The 19290-nt window shown below is 42.9% G+C and overlaps 1 protein-coding gene across 2 annotated transcripts; it reads left to right on the top strand.

Moving 5' to 3' along the window:
- The first annotated feature begins 2511 nt into the window (after positions 1–2511).
- Positions 2512–11385, top strand: rdh8a (retinol dehydrogenase 8a). 2 transcript variants are annotated; one of them, XM_079642995.1, is made up of 6 exons: positions 2512–2588; positions 8018–8179; positions 9205–9384; positions 9901–9994; positions 10092–10275; positions 10429–11385. In XM_079642995.1, the coding sequence occupies exons 2-6, from the start codon at positions 8029–8031 to the stop codon at positions 10645–10647; spliced, it is 828 nt and encodes a 275-aa protein (XP_079499121.1). In that variant the 5' UTR covers positions 2512–2588; positions 8018–8028; the 3' UTR covers positions 10648–11385. The 2 variants fall into 2 exon arrangements, with proteins under 2 accessions (XP_079499121.1, XP_079499120.1); XM_079642994.1 differs by lacking the exon at positions 2512–2588 and adding an exon at positions 5161–5562.
- Positions 11386–19290: the final 7905 nt, after the last annotated feature.

Genomic DNA, 19290 nt, shown 5'->3' with positions numbered 1-19290 from the left:
TTTGTCGGTTTTGTCAAAACGAGGCAAATGGCTGACATCAAGAAAGGAAATAAAACTAACTCCCACACACACACACACACACACACGCACACGCGCACGCACACACACACACACACACACACACACACACACACACACACACACACACACACACACACACACTGAATCATGAACATTTTGCTTGTGGGGGATGTTCAGGTTAATCTGTCAGTCTGGTAAAACCTCTGATTTATGAAAGCACCTCAAGTGAAATGTGATTGTGCCACCCACTGACTGTGGATGATAGTATCTTGATATATCAGAAAGCATGTGTACTTACACAAGAGCTTATTCCAAACCACACCCTGTGATACAAATCTATCCTGCAACATGTGTTCTGGGTTTATCTGCCTGCGGTACACGGTGGGCAAAGTGTGCAAGTCAGATAGCATAAGATTGGCAGCTTGGTATTTAATCACTCCTGCACTCCCTTTAACCATAGTATTTGAAAATGTATTAAAAGAAAGCAAAATGAACATCAGATCTTAAGCTGAGCAGGGATTGGATGCAGGGCTGTGCTTTCAGACAGATTTATTCAGAGTTGCTTAACCCTGCTGTTAAGTTGCCAAACCAGGGATGTGACCACGCGAAAGTGTGTGGAAATGTTCTCTTTTGCATTGGGCCAGCGAGGGGAACTGCCAGTCTGGTGATAATTATAGTATTGAGAGATGACAGGAGACTAAACTAATTAACATCTAAGGACCATGTCTGTTAAATGAACTGCTCAAACTAATAGACTAAATAAACTCAACCAGCGAGCGCACTCAAGCTCACCCTAGTCTCCTCTTCACTGTTACTGCACAAAACACAGTGATTGTGTTTTGATCTAAATAGCAAAGCAGTTATGTTGAAAACAGGTACTTAAGGTAAATCCAAACACTGACGCTAGTTATGATTCAAATCAGCATTTATTTCTACCTTTCTTCTGTGTGGAAGACATTTGAATTTCAGTTTGCGGTCGCCATAACACATGTTTTTAGACTTTTGAGACAAAATAATTTCATTCTCAATACAAAATGTAAGATAGAAATAGTGGAAAAATTAAGTGATGTGTTCAGAATATTGTGCCATAGTGGTTAAGTGGATCTGGGAATCCCTCTGTTTACTTTCTCCGATGTAACTGGCACCATGCTGTTGTTTCTCTTTGCTTTCTGCTTTTACAGCCCTGTAATGGAAAACCTCTAAACAACCTTTTTTATTCAGCTTTATAAATGAAAAAAAAGTGTTGCTTCAAATGATGAACAGTGATGCTTTTCAACAGGAATCAGCTTGAGACTCTTTGAATGACGTATAAGGGAGAGCTGTTATAAGAATGTCATAACTTAGTATTCAGAAATGACACAGTATGATCTTCAGACTGTCATTGCACAGTGTTCATTGTGTCTGATGTGCAGCTGCAGCAACAGCTTTAACTCTCCTCTTTTGGCACAGCTTGTGGGCTTCTCTGTATTACTCTCTCTCAAATAAGTTTATTCTCTGTCCATCCTAAAACGTTTCCCTGCTCACTCCTTTCTAATGCTCTGCAACCATTCTTTCTCTGTTTTTAAGGCTCTCTCCCGCCCAGCGACCCCCAGCTACTCTTTTCCTTTTCGTCCCTTTTATTCTCATGAAGTTTGCATTCCACACCTCCTCTGTAGACAGCACACAAAAGAGCAGAAAGCGCCACTCCTGACCTGTGGCAAACATTCCAGTCCCCTCGGCCCTTTCACACAGCCAGAGTCCCTTATCCTTTCAGCAGCATCAGCCAGAATATGTCTCTTGTCCAATGCCACTGCAATGAGATGCCACCCACAGCAGGGCCAAAACAAATGATAGTTAGTGTGAGGTACTTGCTGTGTGATCAGGAATATTACTAAATAAAATTGTTTTAAAAATCATGCACAAAAACTGCATATTTTAAGGTATACAAAAATGGTATATTCATTTTGTTATGAAATAGGTTAATATGCATTGTACATAAAAAAAAAAGCCCCGATAATCATTCAATCCATATTTAATTACGATAATTAAAAACAGACATCGGCTGCAAAAAGCCCGGAAACCAGTGAATGTTCCAGGAGCATCTGCTCATGTATCCTTAAAGTTTGTACTCAGGAAATTAACTATTAAGCTATGGAAGTGTGGTTAGAGGAGATGGGGGTGTTCTTTTCTATGACTTGGACTTCTACAAAGAGATTACAGATATACAGATGGATGATGTGGGTTCAGGGAACATCTGGAGTGTGCTCAGAGGTGTCAGAGGGAACAGGTGAAAGCTCTGATGAAGGATGTTGAAAGACCTGCCAGAAGGAGGGTTATGTGGGTTCAGAGGTTCAGAAAAGAAAGTATACAGAGTGAAGTTTGAGGTGAAAAACGGAGGATGATTATTAGTCATTATCAACAGCAAAAAAAGCATATTTTGCCTGAAAAAGCATGTATGGACTTGTGTTATCTCCCCCTCTCTAATCTTTCCTCTGTCCTTCTGTGTCTTAGTGCCTCAATCTTCTGAAATTCCACTGCTGTCCAGCCACCTCTTCATCATCATTCACACCCATCCCATTTCTCCAAAGGTAAAGCCTGCCAGGTAAACCCTGACCTTACTCCAGTGACTTATTCCTTAATTTGTTTCAAATTCACTGGTGGACAGCGTTGAGACTTGTCTCTATCTTTACAGCTTTTCAACTGTAAATTGAATGGATTTAGTAGCAAAATAGCCCTAACGTGATTTGGTTATTTTTTGGGTCATAGTTAGATGACAGGTTTTTCTTGCTAAGCATCCATAAAAATGAAAAAGGTTAACCAGTATTGGTGGATATTTACACTCACATATTTTTTTGGGGCATATGACAATGTTTTGGCTTCCATTCTATTGCTATTCTGAGATCTAGTCTGCCATTATACTCAATTTTAGGTTATTCTGAAATTGTCAGAATTGTGCCTAAACTTTCCCTGTGATGCATGTTTCGCACATTGTCAGCTTGGATTTAGAGCAGCTTTATCTGACAATGCAAATGTTTCTTTTATTATCTCATTGTATACTTTAGCTTTCTAGTGAGACAAGTGGGTCACAGCTTGGGGATGTTCTCAATAAGCAGACTTTAGTTTTGTGAGACAGCAAGAGGAAATTGGGCCTGAACTCTTAAGCTGACAGTGTGCTCCCTGTTTTCAGCATAGCATACAGTTTACCACAAGCAGTGATGATTGGATAAAGATGTTTCATTATCTATTCTAATGTGTTGTGCTTATATATGCATTACATGTTTGAGGTTCATTCTTTTCACAGCAAGACTAAACCCTGTCTTCGCATAGTCTGCCTGCTGGTTATTGGCTAACCCTTTAAGGATCTAACCAGGACTCAAATCATTGATAAAATATGTCTTCCCTTCGGGAGTATTCCTTCAAAGTTTTGACTGAAAAGAATAGCTACTCTTGACTCTCGATGAAAGTAACCTCAGTTTGCCCTCAGAGGAGACTAACAGGCTGAAACACTCTGGAACCTGTACCACTCCCTCTGTTCCTTCTGTGTGTGTGTGTGTGTGTGTGTGTGTGTGTGTGTGTGTGTGTGTGTGTGTGTGTGTGTGTGTGTGTGTGTGTGTGTGTGTGTGTGTGTGTGTGTGTGTGTGTGTGTGTGTGTGTGTGTGTGTGTGTGTGTGTGTGTGTGTGTGTGTGTGTGTGTGTGTGTGTGTGTGTGTGTGTGTGTGTGTGTGTGTGTGTGTCCATATAGTGAATTTAAAACTTCACAGCATGTTGACATGTTGAAATGGGGGTGAGGTTAAAAGGGTTAACCAAGGGGGAGGATTAATACAGGGGAACCTGCTCTCATTGTGGGCTTGCCATAGTCAGGTTTCAAAAGCTGAGAGGGATCAACAGAGAATTCATCCGAACTATAGTCCACCTGTGTGGAGCTACGTTTCAGTCACGTTTATCCAACTAATTATCTTAATTTGTAATCCTTAATCTGAGCAGAGAACATCCATCATAATCATTCCAGCTCAATCCAATTCCTTAAACAGACCTAATTTGTTGATTGTTTCATTATCTTGTAAATGCATTAGGCATTAAGATGTGTTTTTTTCTTTGGGGGAACCAGCTACTTAAAGTTGATCGTTTTTGAGACGCAAACATTCTCAGTAAGATAAAAAGAGAAAGGCATTAATAACTTTAGTGGTAAGTAAGAAATTACTTTCGACAAATCGCTGAATCACGAATCACTCCAGATTGCTTTTTGGACATCCACACTTCACTGCTTGGGGTTATAATAATCAGTATTAGAGTCTATATAAAACAAAGACCTTGCATGTGGTTGCCTAACATTAAGCAACACGTTTACACTCTACAGATGGCCTTTAAACAGAGGGGAAAAGCCTGCTTTCAGATCTTATCATGTGAACTTTGAACCCTTACGACATTCATCAAGAAATGTCACCATAACAGACCCTTGCTGATCACAACATTGTCAAACCAATCCAAGACAGCTGATAACCAAATTCAGACCATTCTTCTTACCAATACCAACCTATGTGGATTGAATATGTGAATTACAGTGATGCAATTAGCAATATGTTTGATGAGGCATTATGCATCCGTTAACAACTAGGGCTGATCAAGTGTGTTGCACCGTCCATTCCCACCAGGTGGCAGTACAATGCAGTGCATTATGAAACTTTCAACCTTACCTTTAACAATTATGGTAAGCATGGGATGACATTATATAAAAATAAGTCAAGAAGATCCAAACCACAAGCAAGTGCTAGGGTTTATAGGTGTAGCAACAGCTAATAGCATAATAATAATAATAATTCTATATAATAATTAGCATTATTGTTATTATTATAATTGGTATGATTTGTTATGTGCATCTGTGTAGCCTATATTTATTAAAGCTCATTTGTGTTAAATTAACTATTTGTATTTTATTATAAAATATATATACATATGTTTTTTATTTAAAAACCCTGGGCTGGATAAAGACTGTGCTAAAACTTCAAAATAAGTCCTATCAAGAATACACTTTAATATAGTAGTAGGCTACATCAGAAATAACATGAGCTATATGAACAACACATCATGTGACTACTGTATGACTGTTAGTTATTTGTTGTTGGGGTCACCAGCTCAGAAATCAAGTAAGCACTGCCCCCTCTACAACACGCACGTGCGCGCGTGCACGACCGCACACATTTGAAAAGAATTAACTTCATTTCAGGGCAAGCGGCACCTATCAAGTTTAAAATCGTGTCCTCAAGGGGTGTTTGCAATGCTACGTCTTTTTTCGTTACCGATTTTATTGAACATGTGACTGACTTAGAGGCTCACATGGCTGCGGTGGCTGCATGATCCGCTTTAGTTTTTAAAAGTCCAGTGATCGGGAGCTCCCTCGGCAGCAACCATCCAGAGCAGAGGACCGCTGAAAAACACAGCGCCTACCCGGACAATCCATGGCGAACAGCGGGCAGAAAGTTGTGCTAATCACCGGCTGCTCCTCCGGCATCGGGTTACGAATCGCCGTCACGCTGGCCAAAGATGAGAAGAAGCGTTACCATGGTAAATGCGCTTTCTTCTACATTGTTTCTTTGATTGGACTTATAAGTAGCAAGGCTATAACAGTGTGGTTCGCTTGTAACCCTATTCCTTGTTTACTTTCGCTGCAAAGCTACTGCACCAACCCTCCTTTACGCACAGAGTTCGGTAGTGTTAAGTGCAACTCTTCGTCTAAAAGTCAAATAAGTTATGTGGTGCCTTGATATAACTACTCAACTAAGTGATATTGGATCCATATCCTTTTGTAAGGAATGGGTTTCAGTCGCCCCTTTAGTTCAACAATTATCATCTGAAAGCACAATTTCCAGGGAAGGGCTCTGCAAGGATGCCTCTCTCCAGGCAGAATCATAAAAGGAGTCTTCTCAGTTTTCTTTCAAGTGACTTCTCCAGCACAAAGCCCTCTTTTATCGCAGTTTATTGTAGACCGCCTGCTCCGATTTAGTACCGTGTCTAATGTGCCTATAGTCCCCTCACTGGAGCGAGTGTTGAAAGGGGGACAAAGTTTGAGACCTGTACAAGCGAGGGTTCACTCTAGAGCAAGGGGCTGTTTGAAGTCTTCATTGGTGCACGGTGGATTGAGAGTGTCCCACTTTGACATTGTTGGTCCATGCGTCTCCTCTCCTTCTTCCCAGCCATCATTAATGTCACTCTAGGAATTGGAGATCCAAAACGTTACTATCTCATGGAGCCTCAGATATAATTGCATCAGACCACCTTCCCACCCCTGTTGGTAGGAGTTGGCCCTCAAGACCCCTGTTGTTGCTAGATGTGACTTGATACTGCATAACATAATTAGCTGTAGGCCTGCAGTCAATGTGTAAAGATTGAAACACATGATATCAACAGTGATCTTATACATTATCTTATTAAATACATGTTAGTTTTACTGCTTTCTGTTTTGCCAATCAAATAACCACAGTGTAAGGGTTATTAAACGTTTTTTTTTTCCTTTGGATGGCCATGCGGTATCTAATTGGGTTTATTACCGTGAATTAGATGAGCAAAACAAAAAACTGCTTCCATAACACTGGATTGAGCACTTTTTTCACAACGTGACCTGCTTTCAATAAGGCCACCTCTGAGCAATGAAGCTGATCTGCCATTTTCCCAGGAGCTTTATGAAATCCAACAGAGATTAAATATTGCATTGTGCATAAAGTGTTAAATTGTTGCAGTAACATGCACCAAACTCAGAATATCCCCAAAAATACCTTTGTGTGTGCAATGCAATGTGGTTTATTCAAGAATGTTTAAGCAGCCCAAGAGTAGGCTAATTCCTCCAGGAGCCAGAAGAACAATGGATCTCTTGTTCACTTCTCTACCAATAAAATAATCTCTTTCTTGCTTCATAGACACACAGCTCTCCAATCATAAGATTAGACTTAATTAGACATCATTAAGCCATACAACAAGTTGCGACAACAAGTTGCATGACACCTAACTTCCCAAATTCTGCAACATTCTCAAAACTATTGGCTAGACTAATTTCTATACATTATGAAATGAAACGTCATTGACAGTGAATTGCAAATCAAAACCTCTACAGCACTGCTTCCCTCTTTTATTTATTTAGCCAACCATGTGTCTGTTCGATGAGAATAAGATGATGGTCTACCTTTGTCTGTGAAGGACAAGAGGTAGATTACAAATGATTGTGTGCAAAGAGGTTGTTTACTCCCCCTGATTGCCATTGTGCAACACCACTGTCTCCCTTTTTTGCTGCTGGAACGTGACAGACAGCAAAGTGTTAGCACTACACACAACATTAAAGAAGCCATGAAAGTCAAGTCAACACAGTAGTGATAGCTGCTGTTGCTTATCATGATAAATTAATCTGCTGTGGGTTAATGTCACCCAACGTTTAAAGTTCAGGGAAAATCAATGCTATGTCAGGCGTGGTCCCTGCTTAGAACTTTGACCTGCACGTCTGACTCTGACACAACAGTGTGTGTGTGTGTGTGTGTGTGTGTGTGTGTGTGTGTGTGTGTGTGTGTGTGTGTGTGTGTGTGTGTGTGTGTGTGTGTGTGTGTGTGTGTGTGTGTGTGTGTGTGTGTGTGTGTGTGTGTGTGTGTGTGTGTGTGTGTGTGTGTGTGTGTGTGTGTGTGTGTGTGTGTGTGTGTGTGTGTGTGTGTGTGTGTGTGTGTGTGTGTGTGTGTGTGTGTGTGTGCGCTAGTCATTAGTGGTCCCACAGATTAGAGGTTTCTCAGTACTGTGAGTCACTTTTTCAGTGTGACAATGGGTCAAGAGTGTCTTTTTAAAGATAGAGTAAATATTGATGGACTTTATTTGGAAAAATTGACTAAAAAGTCATATTATTACTGTGGATTTATTTATGGTTCCAAAAGAAGTTACTGTGCAATTTAAACAAAACAAAAAAACAACTGTTCTGGTTTTCGAGTTTGAAGCCACATCATACGAATAACATAATATTTTGCTCTTCTCTGTCTCTCCCTATCAGTCATTGCCACCATGCGGGACCTGAAGAAGAAGGACAAGCTAGTGGAGGCAGCAGGAGATGCCTATGGCAAGACCTTGATGTTGCTTCCACTAGACGTGTGCAGTGACGATTCAGTAAAGCAGTGCATCAACAATGTCAAGGACCGCCATATTGATATCTTCAGTGAGTGGGATAAACCTGAAACTAGGCTCCTATATGACCCCTCCCCCAGCTTTGAATTACGTGTTTTGTTTCTACACATATATTTCAGATAAGTTCAACAATGGTTTTAGTATATGACCTTCAGTCAATAAGTAAAATACTATAAAACTTAGTATTTTTATTTGTGTCTAAAAATCATATTGAAATAGATCGGCTAAGTTAAAACCTTTCCATGATAGTAGCCTTTTTCTTTCAGACATAATGTGATGTCATACTTTCCTGAGAGACAGAAAGAGAGACAGAGAGAAACAGTAAACATATAACAGACTTGTCAAGTGGAAAAGCAAAATATCACAGTACAGTGTTACGACTGTACTAATATCACAACTTTAGGACAACATTTTTGAAGCAACTGAAATGTTTTCAGTCTCTTGTAGCGTAGGTTTTGCAGTTGACATAATGAGTTGGTGGGGGGAGGACGTTTGGAGAGTCTTGAAATTCTAGTGGGAAGAAAGATTCTGCCTCAAAACAGAAAGGACCACCATGCTAATATCATGAGTGTGTCAAAATGATCTGAAATGTAGTGTTTAGCTCTCTATGCCCATGACACCTTCTTTTGCTTCTTTACTTTTCTGAATCGGGGTGATTGCAGCTCAAACAAAGGAGGCAATGTATTTTATATATATATATATAAATATATATAAAAAATATAATATATATATCAAAATGTACTCTCTCCGCCCTACTCTAAATCTTAAACAACATCCCTCTTCAACTCTTTACTCAAGAACCAGTAGCCCTGCAACATTGACTGGTGTTCCATCACACTTCACTGTTGTCGCACACTGACATCTGGTGGCAATATTTAGAAATACCATGTGGAATCTATGAAAGAGAGATCTATTTTGTGGAAAGGCCAAAGTGAGCGGTGTGGACAAAACAGATATCACTTCATATTAAGTCACCGCAGAACAATATCTCATTAGCATTTTTGAATATAGCAATGTTGCGGTATGTCATCCCTGCGTCCGTTTGTTTCCTGTCAGTCAACAATGCAGGTGTGGGCTTGCTGGGACCTGTGGAAAGCATCAGCATTGAGGAGATGAAAAGAGTGTTTGAGACCAACTTCTTTGGGGCTGTTCGCATGATCAAAGAAGTGATGCCTGACATGAAGAAGAGGCGTTCAGGGCACATCGTGGTCATGAGCAGTGTCATGGGTCTTCAGGGTATGTTTTTGTGTATTTAACAATGCAGGATAACATCTGCAATCCAGTTAAGTGATCAGAGAACACATGAAAATATACTAATGATTCTAACAGACAGTGAAAAGACATAGACTTTGCAGATGTTGACAGGAGCACTGCTCTTAGAAAACGTAATACAGTTTATTAAATTAAATTTAAATGTAAATCTAAAATGTATTGTTTTCTTAAAGTTGTACTAAATATTTGTGTATTTAAAGGCTTAACTTAATTATATTTATGAGCTGGGTGGATTTTCAAGTTAAAGAATATCAGATAAGTTGTTAATCACATGCAAGTAGGCGGAACAGACTTTCACATTTGTTCGGGCTCGAATATTCTCCTATTTATCATTCATCTGTTACTTGGTTGATTTGAGTATCTTAGGCCATTATTTGTCAATTAAATTTGATGCATGTCTGCAGTTAATTGGGTAGTGTGAAGTGAAGAATAATACAAAGCAGTGATGCTCTCCTTTATCTCTCTGTTTTGTTGATTTAGGAGTGGTGTTCAATGATGTTTACACTGCCTCGAAGTTCGCCATTGAAGGTTTCTGTGAGAGTATGGCCGTGCAACTGATGAAGTTCAATATCCGGTAGATTACCCTCGTCCTCTGTTCTTCCTTCACATCTGTCTTTGCTTTGTAGTGTACATGCTGCCTCACAGGCATTTCTGCATCTGACTCCCTACAGGTTGTCCATGATCGAGCCTGGCCCAGTGCACACTGAGTTTGAAACAAAGATGATGGCGGATGTAGCCAAGATGGAGTATCCAGGTGCAGATGCCGACACGATTCGTTATTTTAAAGACGTTTACCTGCCATCATCCATAGATATATTTGAAGCCATGGGCCAGACGCCAGATGACATAGCCAAAGTAAGGGAACAGGTTTTTAATTCGCATTTGACCAATCTCTTTCAGGATTCCAGGATCAATAAAGTGTTTCTCTAATAACTAACTGCTGCAAACATTCAAGAAGTATATATAGCAATTAAAACATAAAAAATGTATTTGTTCTCGTCTCTCCAGTGCCTCAAAAAGGTTATTGAGTCAAACAGCCCTCGCTTCAGGAACCTCACCAACAGCCTCTACACACCAATTGTGGCCTTAAAGTATGCTGATGAGACTGGAGGCCTGTCTGTCAACACCTTCTACAACCTACTCTTCAATTTTGGACCTCTCATGCACATCACCATGAGCATCCTCAAGTGCCTGACATGCAGTTGCCTGCGTAGACGCACCATCTAACCTGACTGAGGGTGTACAGGTCCTCCCCCCTTACCCTCCCACTTTGTTGACCCCGTTAAGTTCTTGGTAAACTAGAGCCAGTAACTCTTGGGAGAGAAAGTGCCTTTTTAGTTCAAAGACACTACCATAATAAGCTTTGCCAGAAAATATGCGCAATTGCACAAGTTTGTCCCAGATACGTTGTATGCAGGATGACCTCATCTACACAAACACACACACACACACACACACACACACACACACACAGCATACTTTACAGAAAAACAAGCATCACACACTGATTATTGTACATACTATACATCTAAGGTCATGCCTTAGTCAGATCTAAAGTTGTTATATAGTGGTTAGATGTCTATATCGTTGAAATGAGAAAGGACATGAAATGCAATCCCCATGCACAGACAACAAAGCACAAGAGATGAACTCAGTTACAGAGAGAAACAATCAAATGATAGTGTAATAATAATGCTATAACTTGTTTTCTAGAGATGACTGTTCACTCAGGCTCATTAGAGTTATAACATGTATGACAGAAACAGAAATAATAATCTACCTTTTCTGTTTTATGCCCTATATAATATTTCACGTTTTCCTTTGCATAGGGTTCTCATGGTCATAACTGCTGTTGAATCTGATTTGAATTGTTTTTGATAGATTGATTGTTTTCAAGGTTTGTGAAGGGGTGGGTCGGATATTTTTAATCTAAAATCTTGATTTAAAAATAAACAGAAATCTGATTGTTGTGTTTTTTTGTTTTTTAAGGATATAAATAATAAAAGTGATTACTTTGAATAATAATATTTCTTGATGGTTTAGGTTCTGCAAGGCAATTCTCTCTGGCTGCAAGATTCCTTGTGTACCAGGAGGGGGCAGTATTTCACTGCTTTCTTTCGTTGCGATAAACCTGTGGAGTTAACAGGCTCGCCAGCAAGCAGATCTGCAGTTGTAGTGTAAAGGAATTTGTCCTAAGTGGCCTGAGATAGACAAGTTCAACATGAAGAGTTATAATTTGGCTGCCGTGTTTTTTTGTGTGTGTGTGTCTTTGGTTTGATTCAAACGTTGGATTTGTGAAATATTTCAATAACATCAATCCATATTGATAATTTTAATATGTAAATTGGGAAAACCATATCCCTTAATCTTGGGAAGCATTTTATAAAATGTTCACACAACACCATATCACAGCTTACAGAGATTTTTAGCTTTTTGGTCATATAGGTGACGATGCATTGTGCCAACAGAGCATTTATTAGTTTTTATATTTTGCAGGTTTCTGCTGTGCACATACACACACATTAGCATACTTTTGCATGCGTGTGTGTGTTTTTGTGTGAATGTGTAGTAAGAGCACGTCTATGGGCCAAGTTAGTGATCTGTTGATGATGGATATAAAGAGGTCATGGCCTGCTCCCCATCAAACCCCTCCCTTGAACCCCCACCCCTCACACACACACACACCCTGCTTTGTGCCGTGTGAGAGAATGTGACCTGGTTCCCATCCCTGAGGAGGGGTGAACCCTAATGACGGCCTCCTCAGACACATTGCGTTGCGCTGAGCCTCCCTCTCCAGCTGGCCCCCTCAACCCATAGGGCCGGGACCCCCTGGTTCACACTGGGAGAGGCCTGCGTTCTGGCCTTGATAGCATGTCTGCCCTATTCCATCCCATCATGCAATGCCCCGCCGTGTTCAGTCAGGTTACACTGGCTGACTGCATGGAGCTCATCATCGGAGGACAGTGCAACTGGTTGCAGACCTGTAGATACTGTGCAATGTACAATGATGGAGCGCCTCGGCTCTGTGTATGTGTCTTCATCAGAGGCGACAGCCCCGCACAATGGGACAAAGACGCTGTCAATCACAATCAAATGGGTGTGTGTGCGGGGGGTGGTGAAGGGGAAGGGGGGAAAAGGTTAGGGGAGGAGTCTGTATTTCTTGAATGTTTAGGGGGATGCCAAGACCCAATGTGGGACGCTGAAGGCTAAGTGCAAGGGGCGGGTGGAGTGTTTGTGGTAGTACGGGGTGGGGGTGCGTCGCATTTGGGAAGATGAGAATTGGGGTGCCGATGGCCTGAATGGAAGACCTGTTTACTAACTGAATGAACACAGGAGTTACAGCAAAGTCTCATTAAACAAGGGGTCCTATCAAACCATTGTTGTGTACCTTTGTTTCACAATGAAGAACATAATTGCAGTATAATGAGGCCAGCGTGACGTGGTTAGGTCTCCCTTTAATTGTAACCCTGTCACAATACTGAGCCACAAACATGCACAGGCTCTGTCTTCATGCACCCTTGCTGTGTACTGACAAACAAGCTACTTGCATTTTTACAGAGTGATGATGAGTAGGCCTATAGGGAAAAGAGGAGAACCTCATAATGTACGTATCTCTGACCTGTTTTTGTAGGATTTATTCTTTGGAATCTTTGTAGTCTTTTTGTCGCCTTGTTGGTTCAGGCATTTTAATGCATCTGCACCGGAGAACCAAGCGTAAACATGACTCGGGGAGTGATGGGAAAGACAAAGGAGACATAGTTCCAAAACAAAAGGGAGCTGCAAGAGTCAGGAAATGGTGAGATCTGAGTTGTGAACATGGGAGATACAAGGAGAAAGGGAACAGTGTGAAAGAAGCAGATGAAGCAAAATGAAAAATGTAATCTGGGTGCTGTGGATGCTGGATCAAGTGGGGCTGATGTCTAGACAGGGTGCTTCAGCCTGATCCCAGGTCAGGATGGATCAAAATGTGGCTGCACTTATCTGTTTCTGTTATTGCTTCTCTTAAAAAGCTTAAAAAAGGTTGAGGTCAGTTGCATTTTAACATGGCTCTATGTGACTGGAGGTGTAGCCACATGGGATGTATTACCCTCCATAGAGATGTTGTGGAGTCTCAGGAGAGCTATCAATCTTTATATAGTCAAAACAGGAGAAGCCCAAGTTGCCCTGTGGCTGGCCTGAGGCGACCATGTCCATTAGGGCAGCCGAGGCCACGGGGAGAAACAAATACACCCTCCAGCTCTCCTTCTCTGTCCACTTATTTTTTGTTTTCTTCTCACTCTCTCTGAGGCCGACGGTCTGTCTGCCCTCTCCTCTGTTCATCTCCATAACTTTGCAGTGTAGTGACCTCTCACAGACCCAACATGGGTCACTTGTTTATTCACATAGGGGAGGGGGGGTCATCATCTCTCGTTCTAAGTAGAGCTGCTTGTTTGCAAGACTATTCAGGATCTTTTGAAGGTCATAATATAAATCAACATTTTGGCTTTTGCTGGCCTGTCATACCCATTGTTTTACACACAGAACCACTATTGTCGCCATCATTACAGCATGTCATGCGTTTTCCCCTTCCTTACTGCTTTTCCAGAACACAAACAATTCAGCAGGAATTTCCAGGCTCATTGTGCCCACTACCGTATGGTTTTGTTCTGCTCTGTTCACTCTCTCAAAACTACCAGTTCCAATGACTGTGAAACTCTGTGATTAGAGGGTTCATTCTGTGTACAAGCATTATAATCGCCCACCAAGGGGATGATGGTTGATTGTGCTGGGCTTTAAGATGATGTAATCTGAGCTCGGGTAAAATGATCCACTTGTGTTTATAGGAGAACAATGAGGTAAGATTAGTGTAGTATTCTGAAAGAGGAGTCTGACAGTAAGAAGCTGATTTCAGAACGCAGATTTTGCCAAAAACCTGAAAATCCTGTTTGTGGGCGAGGCAAGCCGAAGAGTATGACACATTTCAGAAATCAAACGTAAACAGATAAGGGAAAAACATGAACTCAGACAAACATTACTCTTTTCTCACCACCCTGTGCCCTCACATTACTTTCTGTAACATATCATCTTTCTTTGGGGTTCTAACCTCTTCCACCATGGATTAGTTGTTTCTCTCTTTCAATGTTGTAATTAACCGTCTGGGAATCTAGTGCATGTGGAGAAGCATCTATATTTTTAATTTACTGGGGAAAAAAACATATGATTTGCTTTCTGGTGTGACCAACATCAAGGAAGGAATATTTCAGCGAAGGGATAATTATCTTTTGTATTTGTTTCCCAAGGATGGCTGTGTTTTTCTCTTATACCTCTGGCAGCGACAGAGTGGGTTTAGCGAGTGTTTATGTGGTGAGGACAAATACAGAGAAGAGAGGTGTAAAAGGATGGATAGATAGATAGATAGAAGCATAGACGAATAGACCGCAGGATGGACAGTCTTTGTTTGATAGACAGTGACCTCATCAAGGAGTTCATCAGCATTGAAGTTTGTTTTTGCCTGGCAACCCTGGCTAAATCCCAACCTTATTTCCCTGCCAGAGAGGAAAACCTCGCTCCATCAGCTATGCCATGGATCTGATGATCTATTCACTGTCGCCAACCATGAAGATGAGAAACCAAACAGGGTGCGGACACGCCCATGGCAGGAAGCCTGTCTTAGCCCAAAGAGCCCACATCATTGTTTATTCAGCTTTAGTGCATCATATCTTGGCAGACAGGGTGAGAGGGGAATGGCTGTTAAAAATGTAGTTCATAGGAACTTTAAAAAGCAGCTCACTAAAATCTAAGTAATAATGAAAATGGTTATCTTGCACACTATAAAGTACCATACGCATATAAGAATACACATTCTGGTCATCTGCTTCATTCCTGAGCAAATGAACGGTAAACTTTGTGCTGCATTCATGTATCAAGAGAGGCTGTTTTTTTTTTCTTCTTCAAAACAAAAGAATGCCCCCGTCTATTGACCGTGAAAAGATGTTCATAGATTTGTCCCCGTTGAAGCGATGTCTTTGTTGGTTATCTCCATTGGTGAGCCGCCTCCATTTGGCTCGGCCTAATCAGAACACAAACACGCCTCTGTCATTTGGCTGCACTCCCTCCACCCCCACCTTTCTCAGTTTGTCTCTTATTAACTAACACTACAAATTACATTCTATTTTCTCCCTGCTCAATTCCTTTCCACTTCTACTTTGTGTATCACATCTCATCCAAATTCTTATTTATGAATGTGTGTGTGTGCATTAGCGCAAGAAAGGAAATCACACCACACACTGTCAGTCTCTCTCCAGCCCTCTTTCTCCCACATTGATTTGTTTTTCTCTCTTTCATCTTTCTCCAATCTAATCTAGTCATCTAGATTGCGTTTGTCTCTTGCTGAGGCACAGATTTTGAGGCCTGGCATAAATTACCTCTGCTTGTCTGAACAAAGCCTGGTTTCGCTTGCCAGAGGGGAAGTGTTGCAACGTAAAGAGATCCCTGAGGGAGAAGACTTATTCTCGATGTATGATGAGTACAGGGTGGTAACCTCCTGAAAAGGTTCAAGATTACAGTTTCCTTACAACTGCAGTCATTAAACCACTCTTAAAAAATAATAATCTAGATGCTTCAGTAATGAACAATTACAGGCCCATATCAAACCTGCCATTTCTAGGTAAAATCATTGAAAAAGTTGTTTTTCAACAGTTGAGTAACTTCTTGCATTTAAATAACTGGATTTGTTCCAGTCAGGCTTTCGACCAAACCACAGCACTGAGACTGCTCTTGTAAAGGTCTTCAATGACATCCACTTAAACACAGGCAGTGGCAGAACTTCAGTGTTAGTATTATTAGATCTCAGTGCTGCGTTTGACACTGTTGACCACAACATATTACTAGACCGACTGGAAAACTGGGTGGGACTTTCGGAAACAGTTCTACATTGATTTGAATCCTACTTAAAGGACAGAAACAACTTTGTTTCTATAGGTAACTACACATCTGAGTTGACAAATATGACATGTGGGGTACCTCAAGGCTCCATCTTGGGGCCTCTTCTCTTTAACGTCTATATACTACCACTGGCTCAGATAATGAAGAACAAAATAAGTTACCATTGCTATGGAGATGACACACAAATGTACGTAACAATTTCACCAGGAGACTATGCTCCAATTCAAACCCTGATTAAGTGCATTGAACAAATCAATGACTGGATGCGTCAGAACTTTCTCCAATTAAACAAAGATAAAACTGAGGTAATGGTTTTTGGAGCCAAGGCAGAACGTATAAAAGTTAGCGCTGAGCTTCAGTCTGCAATGTTCAACACAACAGATAAAGCCAGAAATCTAGGTACAGTCACATTAAAACAGTTACTAAATCAGCTTACTATCACCTAAAGAACATATCTAGGATTAAAAGACTAATGTCACAGCAGGATTTGGAAAAACTTGTCCATGCTTTTATCTTCAGTAGACTGGACTACTGTAATGGTGTCTTAACAGGTCTCACTAAAAAAATCTATTAGAAAGCTGCAGCTGATTCAGAACGCTGCTGCTCGAGTCCTCACTAACACTAAGAAAGTGGATCACATCACTCCTGTTCTGAAGTCTTTACACTGGCTTCCTGTGTGTCAAAGAATAGATTTCAAAAATACTGCTGCTGGTTTATAAAGCATTGAATGGTTTAGGCCCAAAATAAATTTCTTTCACGAAACTAAGGCCAACAGGGTGGGTGGAGGGGGTCTGGAGGACGGGTTTGGGCTGCGAGCCCAGGGGCACAGCGGAGGACCCGGAAGGGGTCTCGGGCGGACGACCCGGGGGCAAGGCAGAGTCCAAGGAGGGGCTAAGGCCACAGCGGGCGAACGCAGGGGGCCGAGCATGAGGGCGAAGGCAGCGGCAGGAAGAGTCAGGGGGCCGGGCCCGAGGGCGAGGACCGCGGCCGGGAAACTCAGGGTGCCGGGCTCGAGGGCGAAGCAGGCGGCGATGGAACCACTCCGGAAAACGGGCAGTAAGGCGCTGACGGGACTGCTCCGGAGGCCGGGCAGGAACCGGAGCCGGTGGGACAGGCTTCGGCAGAATCCCCCACGGAAGAGGACCAGGAGTTGGCAGGACCCCCGGCGAGACAGGTGATGGCGGGGCCTCCAACGGAACAGGACAAGGGGTTGGCAGGACCCCCGGCAGAAGAATTGACGGCGGGACCCCCAGAGGAACAGGACATAGGATTGGCAGGACCCCCGGCAGGAGAGTAGTCGGCGGGACACCTAACGGGACAGGACACAGGGTTGGCAGGACCCCCAGCGTAACCTCCAATGGGACAGGACACAGGGTTGGCAGGACCCCGGCAGGAGAGCAGTCGGCGGGACCCCCAACGGGACAGGACATGGGATTGGCAGGACCCCCGGCAGGAGAGCAGTTGGCGGGACCCCCAACGGGACAGAACACGGAGCCGGCATGACCCCCAGCGGAACCTCCAACGGCACAGGACATAGGGTTGGCAGGACCCCCGGCAGAAGAGTAGTCGGTGGGACCTCCAACAGAACTGGACATGGAGCTGGCAGGACCCTCAGCGGAACCTCCAACGGCACAGGACATAGGGTTGGCGTCGGCCGGTACGCCGACAGAACTCGGGGAGCTGGCGTCGGCTGGAGAGCCAACAGGAGACGAGGTGCTGGAGTCGGCCGGTACGCCGACAGGACACGGGGAGCTGGCGTCGGCCGGAGAGCCAGTACTGGAGCCGAAACTGGAGTCGGGACCATGGTTACTGGAGTCGGTACTGAAGCCGGGACCATGGCTGTAAGGTCCGGTTCTGGAGCCGGAAACATGGCTGTAAGGTCCAGTTCTGGAGCCAGAAATATGGCTGTAAGGTCCAGTTCTGGAGCCGGAAACATGGCTGTGGGGACCGGAACTGAAGCCTGGATCATGGCTGTGTGGGCCGGTTCTGGGGCAAGGACCATGGCTGCTGGGGCCAGAACTGGGTCCATAACCATGGCTGCTGGGGCCAGAACTGGGGATGGAACCAGGTCCGGAAACATGGCTGCTGGGGCCGGAACTGGGGCCGGAACCATGGCTGCTGGGTCTGGAACCATGGCTCTTTGGGCTCGAGCTGCTAACCTGGCCTTGCGACTCCTTCCTTTAGGAGCCGTTTGGAGGCTCCGTGGACCTCCAAAAGCAAGACGAGTTCCAGAGAACGACTCCTGGACAGGAGCAGGCACTGGGGAAGAAGCCAGGGTTGACGCCAAACGGACCACACCGATGCGTGTGGTGTCATAAAGGGAATTGGAAGGCAGGGAGCTAGCATGCCCGGGGCTAGCAGGCAGGGGATAACACACCATGAGGAAATCCAAAATCCTGCCCGGTAAGAATTTAACCAAGCCTGGTTTCTCCATAGTAATCTGGCGTGCTTCTGCCAGAGCAGCGTATCGCTGCTGAACCCTGGACGCTCTCATCCATCAATCAGAGTAGTTAATCAACGAAAAGGAAAACTCCAATATCTCCTGCTCAAAAGGATCTGCTGGGCCCATATTGAGGTCGGTTCGTTCTGTTACGGTGTGTGTGAAGCAGGCAGGACCCAAATGCAGATTTAAACTGAAAATTCCTTTATTTCAAGGCTACTGGATACTAATAAAGACAAAACAGAACACTCACCGGAGAACTTAATCCACAAACAAAAGACGAACCGACAAAGACAGACAGAAAAAACTGAACTTAAATACACACAAGACTAATCACATAAACAAGACTCAGGTGAGGAGGGAGGAGAAAACACAGGGGCCACAGGTGAACACCATCGGGTAATCAGGGAGGGAAAACAGACAGAAAGCAACAGGCAAGACAGGAGGTGAACACTTTACAAAATAAAACAGGAAACCAAAGATAGAAAAAGACAAGACAAAACACA

The sequence above is a fragment of the Notothenia rossii genome (assembly GCF_949606895.1).
Source record: "Notothenia rossii genome assembly, chromosome: 8".
Classification (NCBI taxonomy): Eukaryota; Metazoa; Chordata; class Actinopteri; order Perciformes; family Nototheniidae; genus Notothenia; species Notothenia rossii.
Note: the sequence above shows the minus strand (reverse complement) of the source record. Positions and strands in the feature narration are given on the sequence as shown.

What these genes read in the sequence shown, in the direction of transcription:
- rdh8a (XM_079642994.1), top strand. Translation starts at nt 5,457, where the DNA reads ATGGCGAACAGCGGGCAGAAAGTTGTGCTAATCACCGGCTGCTCCTCC. An exon ending in TGAGAAGAAGCGTTACCATG is followed by an intron (nt 5,563 to 8,017) that starts GTAAATGCGCTT and finishes TCTCCCTATCAG; the next exon opens with TCATTGCCACCATGCGGGAC. An exon ending in CCGCCATATTGATATCTTCA is followed by an intron (nt 8,180 to 9,204) that starts GTGAGTGGGATA and finishes GTTTCCTGTCAG; the next exon opens with TCAACAATGCAGGTGTGGGC.